The following is a 21,600-nucleotide window of genomic DNA, read 5'->3' as shown; positions in this document are numbered from 1 at the left end:
ATAAATAAACACAAAATAAAAAAAATAACAGAAGTGGGCTGCTCAGCAGACCAGACACGGCCCGTTCACCGGGCACTTAAACTAGACTGAGGAGACAGAAAGTGGGGTATAGAGGGGGAGGAGCGAGGGCTTGATAAACAGAAGTTTAAAGTGCCTATCGCCCGGTCCCTACTCTATACCTCAATGTCCCCGGTGTCCTCCAAAGGATAACAGAGAAAGAACATTTTTCATGTATGTTTCTGTCAAAGCACTTTATAAATAAAACACATAAACCATTGTTTGTACTGTTATCTTCAATAGTCAATAAAATAACATACTTTTACCTCTCAACTGTTCTGATTCCATCAGGATAGTCATGATTTTAGGGGACAATCCTGATCAGCCAGGAGCTTGTCCCGGCATGAGGGACAGCTGGGATGTATATCCACTCTTCACAGACATGCTGTGTGAACCAGTTAGTGGTGCACTCTTTATATAAGGGAATATGGAAGGGAGATGCAGGTGGTTGGAGTGAAGTGCAAGCTATACCCTCCATGGTGATAGCCACGGCCACACCTCCGGTGGATGGCACATCTCACAATAGGCCCTTTATAATTTTCAGCCCCAGGCCCATGTGGCCCTGTGTGGATATGGTGACTTGAGAAAGAGTGCTGTATGATATGTGCATTATACTGGTGTATAAGTGTTGTGCTGCATACTGGGAGAAAGGGTGCTTAGATTAAATTACGCTGGGATGTTGTAAATGATGTTTAAATACTATTGATACATTGTACGTGGAGTAGATTAAATGGTAGATGATCGAGACTGTAGTTTACATTAAGATTATTGTATTTATAAAAGGGTGTAGACTATGGCTAATATGCATTTTCATTTTAGATATGAGACAATGTGCTGTCCAGAATAAGATTTGTAGTTTAGACAATAGCGTTTATTGTGATATGTGATTAATATGTGACTATGCTGGGATTATGTTTCATAAATAGGAATTGTATGCATTTTATGCAAAATTATGGTTGAGATAGCATAGGTGATTATGAGTGAACAATATAGGTGGAATTAAGGAAAAATTGGACAATTTGTGGGTTTGTTTTAGGATATGAATTTGTAAGCATGATAACGCTAGACAAAATAGAGTTCATAGTAGGAGATACTGTGCTGTTAAGGGATCATACTGTGCTCATAGAAGTGTCTGGAATTGGTTTGGCTTACAGGAATTGGTTTGAAAGAAATTGTGAATTTAGAGATGTGAATGGTTATATAGCCCGCATATAATGCTGCTGTTCTGTGTTATCAGCTAAGGACAGTGATTTAATCCTTCCATGCTATTATGATGGCTGACCTAGTGCCATGCTGATTGCTAACTCCTGCAACTGTCAGGCGCTGCCCACAATCTCCAGGACGGCCACCTGTATCTTCTCTATAACGCTATACTGAGGGCGCTAGGCGCCAATTATGACAGTGCATAGACCTCCCATTGGCCCACAGGAGTATTTAATCCCTCCTGTGCCAGAGTTTCAGGTCTCTACCCTGTCTCCAGCATTTCCTCAGTGTTCTAGTTTATTGCTTGTCTCCTGATTTCTGCCTGCCTGTGACCTGGATTGCCTTGACTACCCCTAATGGATATCCCTGTGTACCGCGCTTCCAGAATGCTACCGACCCGGCTTGACTCACTTTCCCTTCGGATTCTCCTTGTGTAACTTCATTGCCTGCACGTTACCGAACCGGCTTGTCTGACAATTCTTTCTCGTGCTTCGCTATTCGACTCGTGGAAGGACCGCGACCTGCGTGTCTCCTGCAGCTGAGTCCATACCTCCTTGCAGGGGTCCCTGGTGAATACCAGGGACACGTTAGACTCCGCACCTTCCTCCGAATAGTGCCAACGATAGCAGGTACGCTATACTAAGTCGTGACAGCAATGCTGTATGCATTATACTGCGTTGTACCCATCCCTAACCTGCACTATATCTCCTGCAATGCTGTAGAATTGTAGGACTGTGCATATCATTTATCGGATGGTGTGGATTTTGTAAACAGGAATATGGTATTTTAAATGGTTAAGTGGCGTTTGTGTTTTATGAGTTATTATGGCCACAGTGACTAGCCCCCATTTGAGATACATGATATCTTTGTTGCAGTGTGAGGTACTATTGAGAATATGTGGGTGGCGCCGTCCCTGTTGTATGTACTGTGCGTAAGATTAAAAACTGTTTTAACCATGTTGTAAGTAAATGCTTTTGCATACAAATATCTGCATTTTGATTATGGGTTTTATACTGCCATGAGACAGTAAATATTACATAGAGAACTGTGAGAGAATTGGATGTCGCTATACTATAAAGTACTGGAGTAGGTGTGGCTTATCAAATATAAAAGTTTGTGGTCATTCAACGGGGCTATCCAGGAACAGGATACAAAAATAGCATGTGCACAGTGATGCGGGTAATAAACGTAATTTTTCTATTTCAATTCTTCTTCATAATACTTGGAAGATACTAGAAATAAAGAACTAGGATATTGGGATACCTAAAATGTCTGTTTTACCTATAACAAATGTAGAAAAATACCTCTGATATGGTATTTTAAGTAATTAGATGACACAAAGATTTGTTGTACCTTTTATTTGTTTAATAAAAACAGTTGGAAATTCTTCATATATATATATATATATTGTGGCAAGAGCCCGCTACTGCAGAAGCACACGCGAACAACTTCTTCCTTTTTATGTAGCTTTATTGTCAGGATGGTAAATGTTTTGACACCGTATACTTTCACAGCAATTATGGAGACCCTAAACGCTAGCTATACATAGACCAGCTCTCTCTCAGGACCAGCCAGCTTTGGTCCCAGTGAACAGATGGCATAAACAAGCTTTTAAACATGATACTCCTCCCCCAGCCTTACCTTGATGGACAGGTGACACACCCACTTTCTCTTTAAGAGAAAACACCCATCACTGGCTCTGTTTCAACTAACAGACACACCCTGTCTGTTTGCTGAGAGGAAGCAGCTTTTAAATCGTGTAAGTTAACCAATTTTAAACTACAAATAAGTCTTTACTTGGTTTAACCTGAATCTAGGTGCATAACTGCGCAAATGTCTTACTCTGCTTGTATGCTTTCTTTGCATATTGTCAGATAAAATGCCTCCCTTTGTTACAATATATATATATATATATATATATATATATATATATATATATACATACACACACATCTATACATATACATACATATGTACACAGAAAACATAATGTCAATTAAAAAATAAGTATTATAATTAAATGACTTTTCAATATTTGGAGTACAATATTAGTAAACTTTCATATCCAATTGATTTTAACCTGTGTGAATTTTTTTATGTACAACAAGAGATGATTTCCGTGTAAAACATTTCCCACACTCAGCACATGAAAATGGTTTCTCACCTGTGTGAGTTCTCTGATGTTTAACTAGAGATGATTTACATTTAAAACATTTTCGACACTCAGTACATGTAAATGGTTTCTCACTTGTGTGAGTTCTCTGATGTTTAACAAAAGCTGATTTATGTGCAAAACATTTCCCACACTCAGCACATGTAAATGGTTTCTCACTTGTGTGAGTTGTCTGATGTGTAACAAGATAGGATTTCTGTGTAAAACATTTCCCACACTGAGAACAACTAAACGGTTTCTCACCTGTGTGAGTTCTTTGATGATAAACAATAGCTGATTTCTGTGTAAAACATTTCCCACACTCAGAACATGTAAACGGTTTCTCACCTGTGTGAATTTTTTGATGTTCAACAAGATTTGATTTTTGTGTAAAACATTTCCCACACTCAGAACATGTAAACAATTTCTCACCTGTGTGAGTTCTCAGATGTTGAACAAGAGATGATTTAAGTCTAAAACATTTCCCACACTCAGAACATGGAAACGGTTTCTCACCTGTGTGAGTTCTCTGATGTTGAACAAGAGATGATTTAAGTCTAAAACATTTCCCACACTCAGAACATGTAAACGGTTTCTCACCTGTGTGAGTTGTCTGATGTTCAACAAGAGATGATTTAACTCTAAAACATTTCCGACACTCAGAACATATAAACGGTATCTCACCTGTGTGAGTTCTCAGATGTTGAACTAGAGATGATTTAAATCTAAAACATTTCCCACACTCAGAACATGTAAACGGTTTCTCACCTGTGTGAGTTCTCTGATGTTTAACAAGATTTGATTTCTGTGTAAAACATTTCCCACACTCAGAACATGTAAATGATTTCTCACCTGTGTGAGTTCTCTGATGTTTAACAAGAGCTGATTTCTCTGTAAAACATTTCCCACACTCAGAACATATAACTGGTCTCTCACCGGTGTGAGTTCTCTCATGTTTAACAAGAGTTGATTTCTGTGTAAAACATTTCCCACACTCAGAACATGTGAACGATTTCTCACCTGTGTGAGTTCTCTGATGGTCAACAAGAGATGATTTCTGTGTAAAACATTTCCCACACTCAGAACATATAAATGGTCTCTCACCTGTGTGAGTTCTCTCATGTTTAACAAGAGTTGATTTAACTCTAAAACATTTCCCACACTCAGAACATGTAAACGGTTTCTCACCTGTGTGAGTTCTCTGATGTTCAACAAGATTTGATTTCTGTGTAAAACATTTCCCACACTCAGAACATGTAAACGGCTTCTTGCCTGTATGTGTTCTCTCATGTGCAATAAAATTTGATTTCTGTGTAAAACAATTACCACCCTCAGAACATATAAATATTTTATCATCTGTATGAGCTATACTATGTGTAAAAATATCTATATTATCAGAAAAATATTCTTCATGATTAGAGGGAACAGATGATTTATCTGCTCTGTGAAGTATTGTATGTACAGTTAGGGTAGTGGGCTTTCCTCCTGGGGAATCATGTGTGATGTTATCTTCTGTTTCAAAATCCGTAGACAAAATTAATTTTCCCTTTGAGATATTCCTGTGTACGCATCCATCTGCTGGAAATAAAATAAGTGAAGAGATACAGACATTTTATTTTACATTTTTAACATATTTAAATTCCCAACATTTTCATACTATCAGAATGTTGAAATGTCCAGCTGCTTAAATTCAATATGCAAACTACAAACACTTCATTATAATTAGAAAACTGCACTACTGAGCACATTGCTTAAACCTAGTCACAGTGACATGCAAAGTGCATCCAGCCTGGACAATTCCAGCCAAAATGTGGACATTGGCGAGTACAATTTTCTAAGCATACACATTGCCCAGCCAGCATCCTGGAACACTCATCGGCCAGGAAACCTCATTAGTCAGTGACATTGTCCAGCTACACACTTATCTCTCACACAAACCCTGAAGCCTCAAAAGTAGAGTAGATGTGGGTTAAACTAACAGCGAGTCCTGGATATGGGTTTACACTGCTCTTAGGTCTTACAACCTTGCCCAGAGCAGAGGAGTATCAGGACAGATTAGGAGTATGGAGTAGGGCACAGATGTGCAACAGCACAAAGTAAAGTATAAGGCCAAAGCACCATACAAAATCAGATCAGCAGAATAAAGAGCAATTGTATGGAGGATCCAAGCACATAGATTGGATAGGAGCTATTGTGCAATGACAGGTGTATGCGAGAAGGTGGAGTTTGAGTGAAGTGTACTTTGTAATGGGGTGTATGTGATCTTAGTGGGAGGAGAATAATCTCATATTCTGCATTAGTATTTCAGTGATAATATACAGCTGAGGATAAAATATTCATGGTAATGTCACATGTGGTAGTACAGGGAGATGGTTATGGATACTGTCACAGGAGGTAGTATACAGAAGGTTCATGGGTGATTTCATGAAGTCAGACTGACATCCCATGAGATATACCAGACAGTGCGAGGAGCAGACTGGTGAGATCTCTGGGCTGGGAGCACACAATAATATTATGAGAGGAGGAGAACAAGAGTCTAATAGGGGTTGATGGCTCCTGACTCCCCACAGATACTTTTCCTCATTAGTTTGCACTGACAGAGGAATCTGTAGAATAAATTCTTGTTTTCGTGAGTGAATAAAAAGAATATGTTACACTTTTCTATAATAACTGTTTAATACTCACCTGTGCTGATATCTGTAGGGATTTCCTCCTCCTTACACTGCTGCTCACCCCTCACATACGTCTCTTCCTCTCCATCTATAATTTCTCTTTTAATATCAGTCAGGACGTCATCCTAAATAGCCCACAAAATAATAAAAATATCATAATTAGTCATAACTGATTTAATAAAATTATATGAAACAGAAGAATATCAGTATATAAGATCCACACTGCTTGTATACAGATAATATAATGAATAGTCATTTTGGAATTTGTCGAGACCCTAAAATCTACCTGATACTCCTGTGGGACAATGGGATTTTCCTGTGTACAATACTGTGAATACAAAGGACTGAGAAATCTCTCTGGGGTATTTCTGTTACTGGATCCATCTGTAGGAAACACACAGTGCCTATTTACATTGACTATATATGATTATCAGACAATGTGTATATCTAGGTGGCCCTCAAAACGGCTCTCCTCTTTTACAATAAATGAAAATCTCCTCTTACCCAGTGATGTGAGGATCCGGTGATTCTCCATCCTCAAGTCCTCGTACAGACCCTTGGGCCCTTCTAAATTCTCCCATTCATCCTGACACCTTATTGGAACCTAACATACACAATGACACAGTCATCATCCAGACACATCCCCTAATGTTACTGTATTACGTCCCATTTTCAGCATTCACCTCTCCAGTCACCAGGTGACTGTTCTTGTTGGTCAGTTCCAGGATCTTCTGGTCAGTTTCCCCAACGTATCAGTGAATGAGGTTCAGGGACAGTGATCGGGCTCTAGGGCCTGTTCAATACTCCTGAAACACAGGAGCAGCTCCTGGGGGTCACACACTCACCAGATCTCTTTATCACTACTCTGTAATCCTGTTTAGTGAGAGAGAAATTAAGATGAATGAAGATCCACATATTTGGAATTTTATTAAGGTGTTAATTGTGCAAAATAATAATAATGTTCGATTGTATAATTACGGCCCATATCCTAAATGTAACTTTACTATCTACCAGAAAGTGGAGTGTATATAGCATTTACCTTTTCTGCAGCTCCAGACACCTTCAGTGAATCCACCTATCTGAGTCCTCTATCTACAGCCGCCCCGAACACCTCTGAAGAGTGTGGGACTGATACTTCTATCTGAGACTGTCTACCTGCTGCTCATTTACAGCTGTTCAGTTTAGAGGACTGAGGCAGAGTAGAAAGTACCTAAGTGAGAATGGACACCATCCTGTGAGCCAGAGAAGAAAGGCTCATGGGAAGAATAAACTTTAAAATAAAAATGATTCTATAGAGGATCTCACAGAAGATAATTGCAGCAAATAATTAGAGATGTTCACTGACCTCCATGTTTTGCTTTTGGATCTGTATTAACTTCGTGTTTTGGTTTTAGCAAAACCGTCCTTGCGTGTTTTGGTTTTTGATCAGTATTATTTAGAAACATTGCAAATATATGCTAAAATCATATTTTTTATTTTTTTTGTTCCGTCATTATTATTAACCTCAATAACACTAATTTCCAGTCAATTTTGACTACCTCACAATATTATTTTCATATACTTTCGGCCAAAGAATGCAACAAGTTGGCTGGATGCTAAGCGACAGAGCAACGACACAAACACACGGCAATTCATACCACATTTAGCAAACAGTGGCAGAAAAGAAAAGTGGTGCAAGATGGAATGGTCTTTGGGACCTCATATCCTCCCATATGTTAAAAAGGTGTAACAAACTCACACAGAAACAGAAGGGGTGGCAGGTACAGTTTAACAAACCAAGAACTTTAGCGACAAGGAGTGCCACTTTTCTGGCTGAAGTGCTTGGTTTATTTGGGCCCCCAACAAAACAAGCTAACATTGGGCTAAAGACAGCTAAGCTAACAGTGCCGTCAATGAACTAAAAGTATATTAGAAACAAAAAGAAGTGTATAGAGGGGCACTCAGATGTAAATCACAAATAGTTAAAAAGTATAACCTTTATTATGTCGGATTAAAATAAAAGAGTAACTATAATTCAGAAAAAGGTAGCAAAATAATTTAAAAGCAAGGGAGTGAATGTGATAACATGCGAGAAAGAAATATAAAATTGCGAATCAACCGTAAAGAAAACTCTGCAAGGTGTAATATTTTTATACACCAATAGATGTAATTATTATTGTTATAATCCAGGTGTCAATAGTTGAATTAAGATCACACCTAAATTTTTAAGGGAAATAATGTTTTACTGTATGATATAGCACTACTAACATAACTAGCCGATATTGTTTCAGCTTAGATCTAGTCTGTCTAAATAAGACTTAGGCAAATATAAAGTAATTATGTTCTCTCATATAATTATAACACCATAAAGTCAAAATAAAAGCAGACAGCATCTCCTGCACGTCCGTCATTTTTCAAAAAGCTCTGTACCACATAGTTGATTGTGTGAGCAAAACAGGGAAAATGATGGAATTCACCCAGTTGTATTGCTCTCACAAATTGGGTGGCGTTTTTAGAAATGACATATCCTGAGGAGAGTCCAAAGAGGATAACCCATGTTGCAATGACATCCCTTAGTTTTTCTAACAGGTTGTCAGCGGTATGCCTCCTAGGGAAGCCGGCGATACACAGAGTAGCCTGCCTCTGAAAAATCTGGTGCTGTTGGGTACATTCTGCTGCTGAAGGCGATTTACCAACCCAGTGGGCTGTGACAGTCATATAATCTTTAGTTTGCCCAGTTTAGCTTGTCCCCATATCTGTGGTTAAATGTACAGTTGGTAGAATGGCATTTTCTAGCCCAATAATTACATTTTTACGAACCTTTTGGTAGAGGTGAGGAATTTGTTTTCTAGTAAAATGGTGTCGTGATGGAATTTGGTAACAGGGACACATGACCTCAATTAACTGTCTAAAACCAATTGCATTAATTGTGGATATTGGACGCTGATCTAATACTAGCATAGTCGCCATGGCGTCTGTGATCCGCTTTGTAACTGGGTGACAGCTTTCATACTTGCTTCCTCTTGCAAAGGATTACCAATGAATTGTTGTAAACTACTAGTAGCCTTCTTCTGGGATCATCATCATCACCAATTATTTATATAGCGCTACTGATTCCGCAGCGCGCTGTACAGAGAACTCATTCACATCAGTCCCTGCCCGTTGAAGCTTAGTCTATATTCCCTAATATACACAGCGAGAGAGACAGAGACAGACTAGGGTAAATTTTTAATAGCAGCCAATTAATCTACCAGTATGTTTTTTTGAAGTGTGGGAGGAAACCGGAACACCCGGAGGAAACCCACGCAAACACAGGGAGAACATACAAACTCTACACAGATAAGGCCATGGACAGGAATTGAACTCATGACCCCAGTGCTGTGAGGCAGAAGTGCTAACCACTTAGCCACTGTGCCAGCAGCAGCAGGAGGGTTAAAAGTTAAGAATTCTTCAGATGAATCCTTGATAGGGGAGGAGTCATATAGCCTTAGCAACTTGGATGCAGGACTAACTCCAATCACTAGTGAGAATAGTGATGAGGAAGGTGCTGTCGGTATAGATTGCAGGTGCTGGGATCTAGCTGAGAGAAGGGAGCTTTTTGATGCTGGACCGCTTGTTATTTTTTTAGCATAAGTTTCAGATTTTCTTAACAGCTTACCATGAACTCTCTTCAAATGGCGTAACATGGATGACGTTCCCAGATGGTTAAGGTCCCTACCTCTACAGACAGTGGCTTTAAAAATGCTACAAATGGCTAGACAACTGTTAGGATTTGGGTAAATATAATTTCACACATAAGAGGTGGATTTTTTGGTCTTTTGCCCAGGCATGACAATGGCCTTCTTCTTATCACTGGCAAGAACTGATTCCACTGGTGCAGGACTTACACAAACAACATCATCGTCATCAACATCCTCATTAACGCCGTCGTCAGTTACACAAATATCCCCCTCATCCTGTTGCAAATCCAAAGTCGCCTCCTCAATTGGTGTATCACCAGCAACACTTGGGCTGCTCATCCACACATTTTCAGAAATGGTGAAAGGAGGCTTCTTTATGAGTACAGTATCAGAAAGGTCAGGCTTAGACATAGCACTTGTGGATAGACTCTCCTCAGGGATTTGTGTAATTTCTGAACATACCGTTTCTTTTCCTGCCTTACTGTTTTTATCCAGCTCAGCTTTTACACATAAATGTATTTTGGCTCCCCTTTTGGACTCAGAATGACAAGGTCTTGCACCATCATGATAGATCTTAGCAGAAGATGCCTCACTGCCAGTTGCAGAACTAGCACTCATACAGAAAGGCGAAAGCCTGATTCTTTCCATGCCACTGCGTGTGTAGATTGGCATATGTTGGCAATTTTATGATTTTCTACAGTTAACTTTGCCTTGATTACAGGTGTTTTTACTGTACCAAACATTTCTGTTTCCTGACTTAAAACCACTATGCACTTGCGCACAGGCTTTAGTGGATGATGTAGAGGGATTAGTATCATCATGACTGGTACCAGGAGCTGCTTGGTGCTCTTCTGTGGACTGAGTCCATATCAATGACACTCAGCAATGTGACTGGAGACTAGAGAAAATGACAAGAACACTGTCTGCTACCCCTGTTTCTGTTCTAAGAAAGACAAACTATATCGCACCAGGAGTATCCAACATATTCTGGAAGACGGCCTCATCCAAATACATTGGTATCATCCATTTATATAAAGCCAAAAAAACAGAATTGGTGCACCCACACAAGGTACTAAATATGAAAATTTGTGGAGAGCAAGAAATGTGTAACTAGGGCACTCGAAGGATAACGAAATAATATAAAACTTATTCAAAATTTATTAGTATGCATTAAAATTAATGTCATAATATATAGTCACATATAGAATAGTGAAATATTAAAAAGTGTAAATGAAAAAATTGACCTAAACAAATGTAAACTGATAAAACTAGCAGTAGAAACTACTAGAATGCGCCGTCCCTCCTATATGATATAGTATAAATAAATCGTTAGGGCGCTTAATGGTATAAGATTATAATACCCTACATATATTGTATATATATATAGAGAAATAATAGTCTTGTATTCAGTTTTTATACTCTGTAGGTTAAGTAATGCCGCAGCTTGTCTTGCTAGGGTGATCAAGACTGTTGAACTGGATTCATATATAAACTTAAAACCAGGTCTATCAGAAAAGGAACTCCTTAAATAACCTTGTGTCATATAACATTGACTGTATAGAGATTGTACATATACTTATTTATTAGTCATATCCAATCAATGTAAATGTGAGAACCTGAATAGATTTTTTCACATTCTGGTTCCCATAGATCTAATATGTATAAATGGCAACAATTTATATACGGTTTTTAGTTGCCTTAGATTAATATGTGTGCATCATAATTATACACAGCTGTTACTCTTTGCCTCCTTAGCTAAGAGAGTGCTATGATTAGCATATAATTATGATAAAAGTCCTACATACGCTGAATGCTATAACACAGGCTTAAACTGAACTGCGATATATACGACAATAAAGTTTTTTATTCAAAGAGCCTTAAATCGGTAAAGATGCATTATAATTATGCAGTTATTTCCCTATGTCTCCTTTAACTGAGAGACTACTAGGGTTAGCATGTAGCTGTGATAGAAATCCTACATGCCCCAAGTATTTTGCAGGCTAGATCTAGATTGCGATATATATAGATTCTCTGCCCCTATTACTGCAACTCTATAATCAATTAAGCGCCTATAGTATGTATATAAATCAGGAGAGGAGAGACGGCGCATAGAACGCCGACGCGCGTTTCACTAAACTGAGTTAGCTTTCTCAAGGCAACCCGAAATGGCCATATGATAGGACATTTATAGTTTTGGAACCTCCCATTCAATGACGTCATGCATGGCAACCGTTTCTAACAACAAAGGACACCCACTTGTATCGATTTCAGTACAACTTACATAAATATAATGCTTTAGTCAAAAGATAGTCAAGAACGTTTCTGTGTCAGCAAAGGCACTCAGCAATCTGACTGGAGACTGATAAGAACACTGCCATCCCTCCTCTTTCTGCCTGAACAATGACGCTGCAGTGTACTCCTCACGCTTTATTTATCCGTCGCTCCGCCAAGCAAAAATACCCTATCGCCCAGGGACTCATTACAACTTACCGCCCAGCACCCATGTGAGGCGGTCAAAAGTTGCGCTGTTACTGGTGCCGGCACAGTGAGTTCCTGATACTGGGCATTTTGGCAGTAGGGGGGGGTGAATGTGGGAAACCGACCGAGGGAGGAAGGGGGGGATTTGGTAAATCTGGTGGCAGCCAGTGGGTGTCAATCACAGGTGGAGTGTCCATTTTGCCACGTCACAGGGGGTGTCAAACTTTAGGGGAGGGGGGGCACACCTGCGTAAAAGAAAGCGCACATTTGAAAGTGTGTGACAGGATGGACCGCCTATGCCACCCCGTCTGTTGTTGCTGGGAACCGGTTGGGCTTACTTTGCCACTGTTCCCTTACGTTATCCATAATGCACCCTCCTGCCACAGTAGGAGGGGCTTACAATGCTCCTTTATGGCACTCATATCCATGTTCCTTCTGGGTAACTGTCACTGCTAGTGTACTCCTGTGCTGGTACACTTAAGCTGGTAACTCCGGACCGCTTACTATGGGTCAGGGTTGTTGTGGGTGGATCCCGCCTGGCCTATCACCCTGGCCAGAGTTGCATGGGTAGCGTCAGAGCAGTGGTACTGGAGAGCTGCATCCAACCTCAGGATCAGCCGGAGAACGGATTAGATTTTAGGGTCTAATCGGCAGGTCACAGGATTACAGCAATATTGAAGAAATTGTCAAGCAGGGTCTTGAAGCAAAGTGATGTTTATTGCTCAAGTGTCCTGACAAGGACAGTTCCACTGATTTAAGGTATCAGTGGTCAAGTCAGATGGAACATCAGAGTGATACATTTCAGTGTACAAGACAGTGTTTTTTTATACAGATTTGGACACAGGCTATGTTTAGCATCAGGATGTGACCTATTTACCAAAACATAGATTTACATGCATTGCAAAGCCCACAAATTTACACTTATATGTGAAATTCTAGAAACGCTGTCATGTCCTGCATCACATGCTGTCCACAATTTTCAGAAAGGTTTGAATGACAAAGGCCACACAGTAACGACCCCCTGCTGGGCCTTTGGTCAGAGCAGGCATCTGACACTTCATCACAAAACTTAGCATTTCCTGCTATCAGACTCCCTCCCCATGCCTAATTGGAGGTTTCCACTAGCAACTTTACAAATCCCAAACAATGACACTTCCATACAAAACACATCCCAATACACAAAAGACCTCCATCCACTAATGCCTATTGCATCAGATATATACATCAGACCTAATGCATTTCCTCTAGGAAGGCTAAACAGAAAAAAACAAATTTCCTACCCTGGTCTCAGAAATAACAATTTCCTATCTCACAATATACACAATATCAAAAATAAGTGCTTGTGCAATTATATAAATAAGCACCCTGCGCTATTTCCTTTAAATAAATTTATACCAAAAGTTATTTATATGTGATCCAGTCACACAGTGCTTCTTACCTGTGGGTCCTTTGTGCATAGCCAACATTTGTGCATTATCTGGGCACTTAAATTATTGGGGGGGGGGGGTATTCAATTGTCGGCGGAAATGGCGAAAATCTTGCGTTAAAACGTAATTTCCTCACTGGATTTCAGCTCGCAGCTCCCTGAGCCGCGAGCTGAAATCCAGCTACCTACTACCGTAATAACAGTAGTAGTTTTAACGCCGCTGAAATCAGCGACAATTGAATACCCCCTTGGTGTCTAAACAGCATTTGTCCAGTATTTGGGAAATTAAATAATTATTGGTGTCCAAACATTGCAGTATCTGGCCACAGGATTTTCCACTCTAAAACGAATTAAAGTCTGTTTAAGGAATCGCATGAAGTAGAGCACACTGAATAATCTGATGCTGATTTCATTAGAGGGACCAGATCCTACAGACTTTAATTATGATAATGCTGCAGACGACTGGGCTTCTAAGAAAATAATTAATTTATAAAGTATTAATCTAGAGGTTAAATCAATATAAGGTCAGGATTTCAACATTTAATTTATGCAAAGGCCCACACCCGTCTACTTTTTGATTCCACCCGGCTTGTAAAATTTTCTGGGGAGAAAGATGCGGTGACCAAATGCACCGGATACTGCCAAGAACGATCCTACCCCTTCTGTGTCTGTCTTGTGGAATTTAAAACTGGCGAGATCCGAGTGTATTGGTGAACTTGTTCCGTGATTAAGTCCTGAAGTACTTTGTCCTATTGAAGAAGCAGATGAGTCACAGAATGTGGTTGGTGTTTTGGACCTTTCCCCCCCCCAAAAAAGATGGAAGTGGTGATATTTATTTTTCTATGTTAAAAGAGCAGTTGAGGATTAGGAAGATGTGCAGTGCACATGTGGTGGATAATGGGACTATTTAAACCAGTGGAAAAAATAAAATGTTGATGGTACCAGTAATAGGGCACAATCTATAATGGTAAGGTATGTGTGACTAGGTAGTGTGGGGGCAGTTATAGTACAGGTCACATGCAGTGAGCTTGTTGTCTGTGGGCTGAGCTAAGTCACTGTGTAGGGAATCTGCAGCCAAGTAGCTGCGCTCAGCAGAGCTCCTGAAGTAATCTGGAGGGTAGGACATAGGTGACAAAACGCTGCTGGTTGTGGGTGTCTTCAAAATCCAACACGTTTCTTCCTGGTTGTAGACTTCTTCAAGTATATAGTATAATTGACTGTGCAGTAGTAATGGCGGTGTGAAAATATCTTGAAGGAGGGGGAGGCGGAGGTAGGTGTGTGTGGGAGGGGTAGAGGGCAGGGATCCAGACACTCTGTACTGAATGGAGGGGGGAGGAGTTGCAGGAGGGGCTCCTGATGATATGGATGTCCGTTTAAGGTGAAGGGAAGGATCTAAGGGACTCCACTGGTTGGCTGCAGTTGTGAGCAGCAGATTCAGACCTGCTCAATTCTGATAGCATGTAGCAAAGACTATCATTTATAACCTACACAGTGTAATAAAGTGTATTAGGGTATATGAGGTGTGAAAACCCTGTAGGAGAATGCTACACGTGGAGCAGAAATGTCTCCTTATATTGCTAGGATTAGAACGAAAGTTCTGAACATAATGGTTCACAACTTAGATATCATACTTTCAAAGTGCTCATCATCATCATTGTTTATTTGTAAGGTGCCAGATTCCGTAGCACTGGCCACTCATCTTACAGATATGAGATATGACAAACATGACTACAGTATGTATTATGACAGATACAGATAATCGTGACATGAATAAAATTTAGAATAATAATCTATGGGTGGTCTTGAGCCAGCATTAAATGAGACACCTGGATTAGAGGACCCTGCCTGTGATAACTGCATGGACGCTGAGAACGCAACATTGTGGGTCACAAATGTTGTATATGTATAGTAAAGAGAATAATGCTAACAAATGGTGTTTATTTCCTTGACTGCAGGAAGTACTCTGGGTGTTACTACCCTGTGTACTAAACGGCTGTAATGAATTTGCTCATTTTCGATTTAGTGTAAGAGGTAGACTGGGAACACAAACGTAATATGGGCAGTAGACTCTATGCTGTTCCTACCATGGAATGGTGTCTGCACTGTGACAATTACAATGAACAAAGCAGAATGGAATGGTGCAAGGTGGACTATGGATGTGTTTATAAACGTGGATCTCATGGTGGGTGAGTCTAGTATTTGGTCTGAGGAATATCCACTGGGGGCTTTGCAGCAGAACACAGTCAGTGTAACAAGTGTGCTGGTATCTTGGGGGAACAGAAGCTAAACATCTGTGATATGTACAAGGGGGTGGGTCAATGGCTGAGATAAAGGTTTGAAGGAGTCTGATGAGTACATTGCAGGAACATGCTCTTGGCATGAAGTGGGATAATGGGAGGTTGGTCTGGAGCATGGGGTCTATGTGGGTGGTGGGGTCTATGTTGGTGGTGTAGGCAGGTGTGACTGTGATTAATGTAATAGATGGCTGTTGTAGGGGTGGAGAAGAAATGGGTGAGGGGAAGGGGGTATAACAGGAGGGGACAGAGATGAGAGAACTCTTGTTGGGTGTAGGGGGTGGGAGACTGTACAAGGGAGTGTGGGGCTATTCTCCAGCATTACACAAGTGATGTGTTAGTGGCACTTGGTGAGGGGTGGTTGGGTAGGAGATAACAGTAGGGATAATGAGGGGGGGTGGTGGGTGGAGGCTAGTCATGGTGTGTGAGACCCTCTGTGGTGTATGTGGGTATAACTGGTCTGGGTATTAAGTCTCTCCCAGCTCTGCCATTATAATAAACAGTTCTGCTATTACTAACAGACTTCTGCTGACTGCAGCATGGAGTCCAAAGAGGACTTATGTAGCAGCTGTTGCGAGAGATCACGTCGCATGTATGAAGTCCTGATCGCCGGGAAGTGCCACACAAACATGGGGTAACTCTATGGAGGTAATTGCCGCTGTCTGATATATTATTATAGAAAGCCGTTACCTCCACCCTGTACAAGGCCCGGATGCAGCGCTGCAGATTCTAAGATGGCGCCTGATAAAGCATGTGGCCACGCCCCCTGTTCAGCGTCACTGGTTATATGTCTGTAACACTAATACTGTGTCTGGGAGACTACAGGACCTCACACAACTCCCCTCACCCATTATCTCTACTGACCTTCCCCTTCAAGTGGAAATTGGCGACGGGGGCTAATATATTTAAAACTATGTATTGTCCTCAATGCCGGAGAGCGGCGGCCATTTTCCCTTAGTCTCCCAGACACAATATGGGTGTTACAGATAAAAAACAGTGACGCTACAGTGGAGGGAGATTGGCTCATCCCTGTGATCAACTTTTGGTTTGTTTTTTCTTCGTAATAAGTGAAGGTTAAAGAAAGATCCTAAACATGGTTTCAGATAAGCACGTTTAAGTATGTTTTTGCAGTTAACTTTTATTTTACAATTTAGATTGATTTATTTGTGGTTACTACATTGTTTGTCCCCTGTTCTCTCTTTGTGATTTAAACTTGATATCGCACACATAGGCAGGGACATAACATAGGAGGCAGCCATTTTTATTTAGGCATATTTATTTATACTACTAGATAGTCACTTGTCACGTTTGTGTGCTCGTAATAGAAAGCGACATAATACTTTTTTTCTAGGACAAATGTGATTTTTGAGTGTCTGTTTAAGAGAATCTCTGTCTCCAATGCATGTTGTTGACTACTTTGATGTCAATCTCTGATGCAAGTGTAATCATACTTGCCAACTCTCCCTGAATATCTGGGAGACTCCCGGATTTCAGGTGGGTCTCGCAGGAGAGTATGGCAGCCTCCCGCATCTGCCCACTTCCTAGTGAAATGAGCAGAATTAGATCCGAAATGTGAATCGCTGTAAAATGACGTGGTCACGTCATTACATCACGGGGGCGGTGCCAAAATGATGCGATTTTCTGAGCCCCGTCCTCCGCACGCTCACCTCCCCCCGGCAGGTCCCGGACGCTGACTGCCATAACTTGGCAAGTATGAGTGTAATAGAAGCTGAAATCTCTAGGTCAGACATTCCCACCTATGTAAATCATATGGGGTGGTGTAATGTAAAATGCATGTATAGGTGGTGTGAAGTTGTTGGTGTTTGTCACATAATTGTTAATCCTTTGTGTGACAAACTTGTCACACTCATTTGGTACTTTGTGTTACTCTTCTTAGTTTAGTTGACTGCTCACCAGGGGCGGATCTAGAAAAAATTTCTACCCCGGGCGATTTAGGAGAGGGGGATTTAGGCCCCGCCCCCTTTCTGACTTCTAAGGCTGCTGGCGGCTGCACACTATGTGCAGGTCCGCTCGGCAGTGACAATGTGCTGCCTGGCTGCTCTGATTGTGTTTAAAATACAATCAGAGCAGCCGGGCAGCACATTGTCACTGCCGAGCAGACCTGCACATGGTGTGCAGCCGCCAGCAGCAAGCCCCTGCTAGGGGGATTGCCCCAATCACCCCCCCCCCCCCCCCCTGGATCCGCCACTGCTGCTCACGGAGTGAATTGCTTTTGATGTTCCTTTGGAGTGAAGTGGTTTAGTGATACTTGAACATTGCCACTTTGATCTTTTTTCTGGGGATCTAAAACACCACACACATTCTGTGACTCATCTCCTACCTGCTTCAACAGGACAAACTACTTCAGGCGTTTTCCACAAAACTAGTACACCAATACCCAACAAGAGGAATATCGCCAAGCAACCACTTCACTCTGAAGGAACACTTAAAATTAGCTACTCCAGGATCACCCCACCGAACTAAGAACAGAAATACAAACAACCACACGAGAGTATTATCGCCCAACAACTTTGTCACTCTAAAGGATCAAGAAGTATGTGACAAACACTACCAACACCCCACCACCTAGAGATACCAACATGCCATCCCATTCACTTTCCACTTAGGGCCCATACCCCTATCTTCTCCGCAGGGCAACAACCAAGCACAGCTCCACTGATACATCCACATAGCGCAGACAGGCCCTATTCTACATCTTCACCTATAGATCTAAAGGATTTTTATTATTGAGGGATGAAAGACAAGTTGCACTGAACTTGGACCCCACCGTGAGTTGGCTCTTGACCTTGCTGTATTACCTGCTATGGAGACATAGAACTGCTTTGCTGTATTTCATTTTTCTAAAAAAATTACTTTTTAGTCAGAGAACAAACAATAAAAGTAGGAACCCAAGATTCTGATTTTGAGACTAAAAACATGTTGTAAATTGAACAGATCATGTTCCGTCTGAGGAGGGATACATAGACATATATTTAGTAGCATTTATTATTATTATTATTATTATTTTTATCTTTGACTTGTAAGGCGCCACAAAGGGTCCGCAGCGCCGTACATTACATATACAGAAAACAGAACCAAGACATAATACACAAATATATACAAACACAGGTGACAGGGTAAAGCAAATCAGATTATATCTGACAGATAGTGAAAGGGATGGTAGAAATCAGCAAGAAGAAGGAGGCCGAAGTTTAAGAAAACAGGGAAAACAGGGCTAGCAAAGCAAGCCAAGAGGTACAGAGGGTAAAGAAACAGTAGAAGGAGCACACGGAAAGAGGACCCTGCTCATGAGAGCTTACAACCTAAAAAGAAGGGGGAGACACAAAAAGAGTGGTACTAAATGGGGGAGAGAGCCAGGACAAGGAAGTTACGGGGACTGATAGACTTCAATAAAGAAATGAGTCTTAAGGGCACGCTTGAAGCCTTTGAGAGTAGATGCTAACCTGATGGAACGTGGAAGATCGTTCCACAGCAGGGGAGCAGCCCAGGCAAAGTCCTGAAGACGAGAGTGAGAGGAGGCGATCAGTGAAGTAGTGAGGCGGCGGTCACAGGCAGAGCGGAGGGGGCGGGTAGGAGTGTAGGTAGAGATGAGATTAGAGATTTAGGGAGGGGAAGATTGACTAAGAGCTTTAAAGGTGAGGGTCAGGAGTTTAAATTTAATTCTGTAGGGTATGAGGAGCCAATGTAGTGACTGTTGGAGGGAGACTGCAGATACAGAGTGGCGGGAGAGAAAAATGAGGTGGGTAGCAGCATTGAGGATAGACTTAAGAGGATCAAGGCGAGAATCAGGTAGGCCAGAGAGAAGAAGGATACAGTAGTCAAGACGAGAGATATCAAGTGAGTGAACAAGGGTTTTCGTGGCTTCCGTGGTGAGAAAGTAGCAGGATTTTGAGAGGGACAGAATGTGAGGCTTAAATGAGAGGGAGGAATCAAGGATGACCCCAAGGCATCGGACTTGGGGGACAGAAACGAGGGTAGTGTTATTAACAGAAATAGAGAGGGGGGGAGGTGGGAGAGTCCTGGCAGGGGGGGAAGACTATAAGCTTGGTCTTGGAAATATTGAGTTTAAGTAAGCGCTGGGACATCCAAGATGAGATGGCCGAGAGACACGAGACAGAATGGAAGGGGAGAGGTCATGGGATGAAAGATAGATTTGGGTATCATCAGTATAGAGGTGGTACTGGAGGCCAAAGGAGCGGATGAGGACACCAAGGGAGAAGGTGTAGAGGGAGAAAATCAGAGGGCCAAGAACGGAGCCTTGAGGAACACCAACGGGTAGGGGAAGAGGGGGTGATGTAGAATCACGAGTAGAGACTGAGAAGGAGCGGTTGGTGATGTAAGAGGAAAACCAGGAGAGGACAGTGTTACAGAGGCCTATCAATTTGAGAGTTTGCAAAAGGAGTGCATGGTCAACGGTATCGAAGGCAGCAGAGAGGTCAAGAAGGATAAGAAGGGAGTAGTGTCTATTGGATTTAGCGAGGAGAAGGTCATTAGTGACCTTAGTGAGGGCAGTTTCAGTGGAGTGGAGAGGGGGCGAAAACCAGATTGGAGCAGGTCAAGGAGTGAGTGAGAGGAAAGAAAGGAGGTGAGACGGTTGTAGACAACCCGTTCAAGGAGTTTGGAGGCAAAAGGAAGAAGCGAAATAGGGCGGTAATTAGAGAGAGAGGCGGGATCAAGGGACAGTTTCTTGAGTATGGGGGAGACAAGAGCATGTTTAAAAGAGGAGGGAAAGATTCCAGAGGAGAGGGAGAGGTTGAGGAGGTGTGCAAGATGGGAGCAGGCTTCGAGAGAGAGGGAGCGGATGAGGTGGGAGGGGATTGGGTGTTGTGTGCAAGTGGAGGGGGGAGAGGAAGAGAGAAGGGTATGGACTTCCTCTGCAGATACCGGAGTGAAAGAAGAGGAGGGTGAGCTAGCAGGAGGGGAGAAAGGAGATAGCAGAGGAGGGTGAGAAGGGGGACAGAATGGGCATGGAGGGGGGAGAGGGTGGGGTAAGATGGGACTGCTGGGAGATGTCATGACGTATAGACTCAATCTTGGATGTGACGTGGGTAGCAAAGTCAACAGCAGAGAGCGTGGGGGGAGTGGGAGAGGAGGGAGTTGAAGGTGGCAAAAAGCTGACGGGGTTTGGAGGATTCGGAAGAAATGAGAGCTTTAAAGAAAGATTGTTTAGAGAGTGATAGGGCCGAACTGTAAGAGGCAAGCATGAACTTGAAGTGGAGGAAGTCAGCATGAGTGCGTGACTTTCTCCAAAGCCGTACTGCACTGCGGGAGAATTTTTGAAGATAGCGGGTAAGTTTAGTGTGCCACGGTTGCGGCGGGGTCCGACGAAGCTTGGCGGTGACAGCCGGGGCGACAGAGTCAAGTGCAGCGGTAAGAGTGCGATTGTAAAAGGAGACAGCCTTATCGGGGCAAGAAAGAGTGGTGATGGGGGAGAGGAGCGAGCCCAGGGAGGAGGAGAAACTGGTAGGATGAACTGTGTCAAGATTTACGCCTGGTGAGAGTAACCTTGGGGGACGGGGATGATGAGAGGGGTGGAGAGATGCTAAAAGAGAGGAGATGGTGGTCTGAGAGGAAAAGGTGAATTAATGAGGTCAGAGACAGTACCGAGGTGTGAAAAAAACAGATCTAGGGAGTGGCC

The 21,600-nt window shown here is 42.0% G+C and overlaps 1 protein-coding gene across 5 annotated transcripts in view; it reads right to left on the bottom strand.

Moving 5' to 3' along the window:
• Positions 1-2,603: 2,603 nt before the first annotated feature.
• LOC142158176 (uncharacterized) overlaps positions 2,604-21,600 on the bottom strand; it is a 101,822-nt gene continuing 82,825 nt past the window's right edge. The window contains exons 1-6 of one of the 5 annotated variants that reach the window (XM_075211883.1): positions 16,632-16,717; positions 6,768-6,957; positions 6,589-6,688; positions 6,371-6,468; positions 6,098-6,209; positions 2,604-4,990 (exon numbers count right to left, since the gene is read on the bottom strand). In XM_075211883.1, coding sequence (XP_075067984.1) covers positions 3,336-4,990; positions 6,098-6,209; positions 6,371-6,468; positions 6,589-6,619 — 1,896 coding nt within the window. In that variant the 5' untranslated portion in view covers positions 6,620-6,688; positions 6,768-6,957; positions 16,632-16,717 and the 3' untranslated portion in view covers positions 2,604-3,335. Of the gene's footprint in view, positions 4,991-6,097; positions 6,210-6,370; positions 6,469-6,588; positions 6,689-6,767; positions 6,958-7,123; positions 7,265-16,631; positions 16,718-21,600 lie in introns of those variants that run through there. The other 4 variants (XM_075211882.1, XM_075211885.1, XM_075211884.1 and 1 more) reach the window with 4 other exon arrangements.

Source organism: Mixophyes fleayi, chromosome 5 (genome assembly GCF_038048845.1).
Source record: "Mixophyes fleayi isolate aMixFle1 chromosome 5, aMixFle1.hap1, whole genome shotgun sequence".
Lineage (NCBI taxonomy): Eukaryota > Metazoa > Chordata > Amphibia > Anura > Limnodynastidae > Mixophyes > Mixophyes fleayi.
This window is presented reverse-complemented; position numbering and strand designations above follow the sequence as displayed.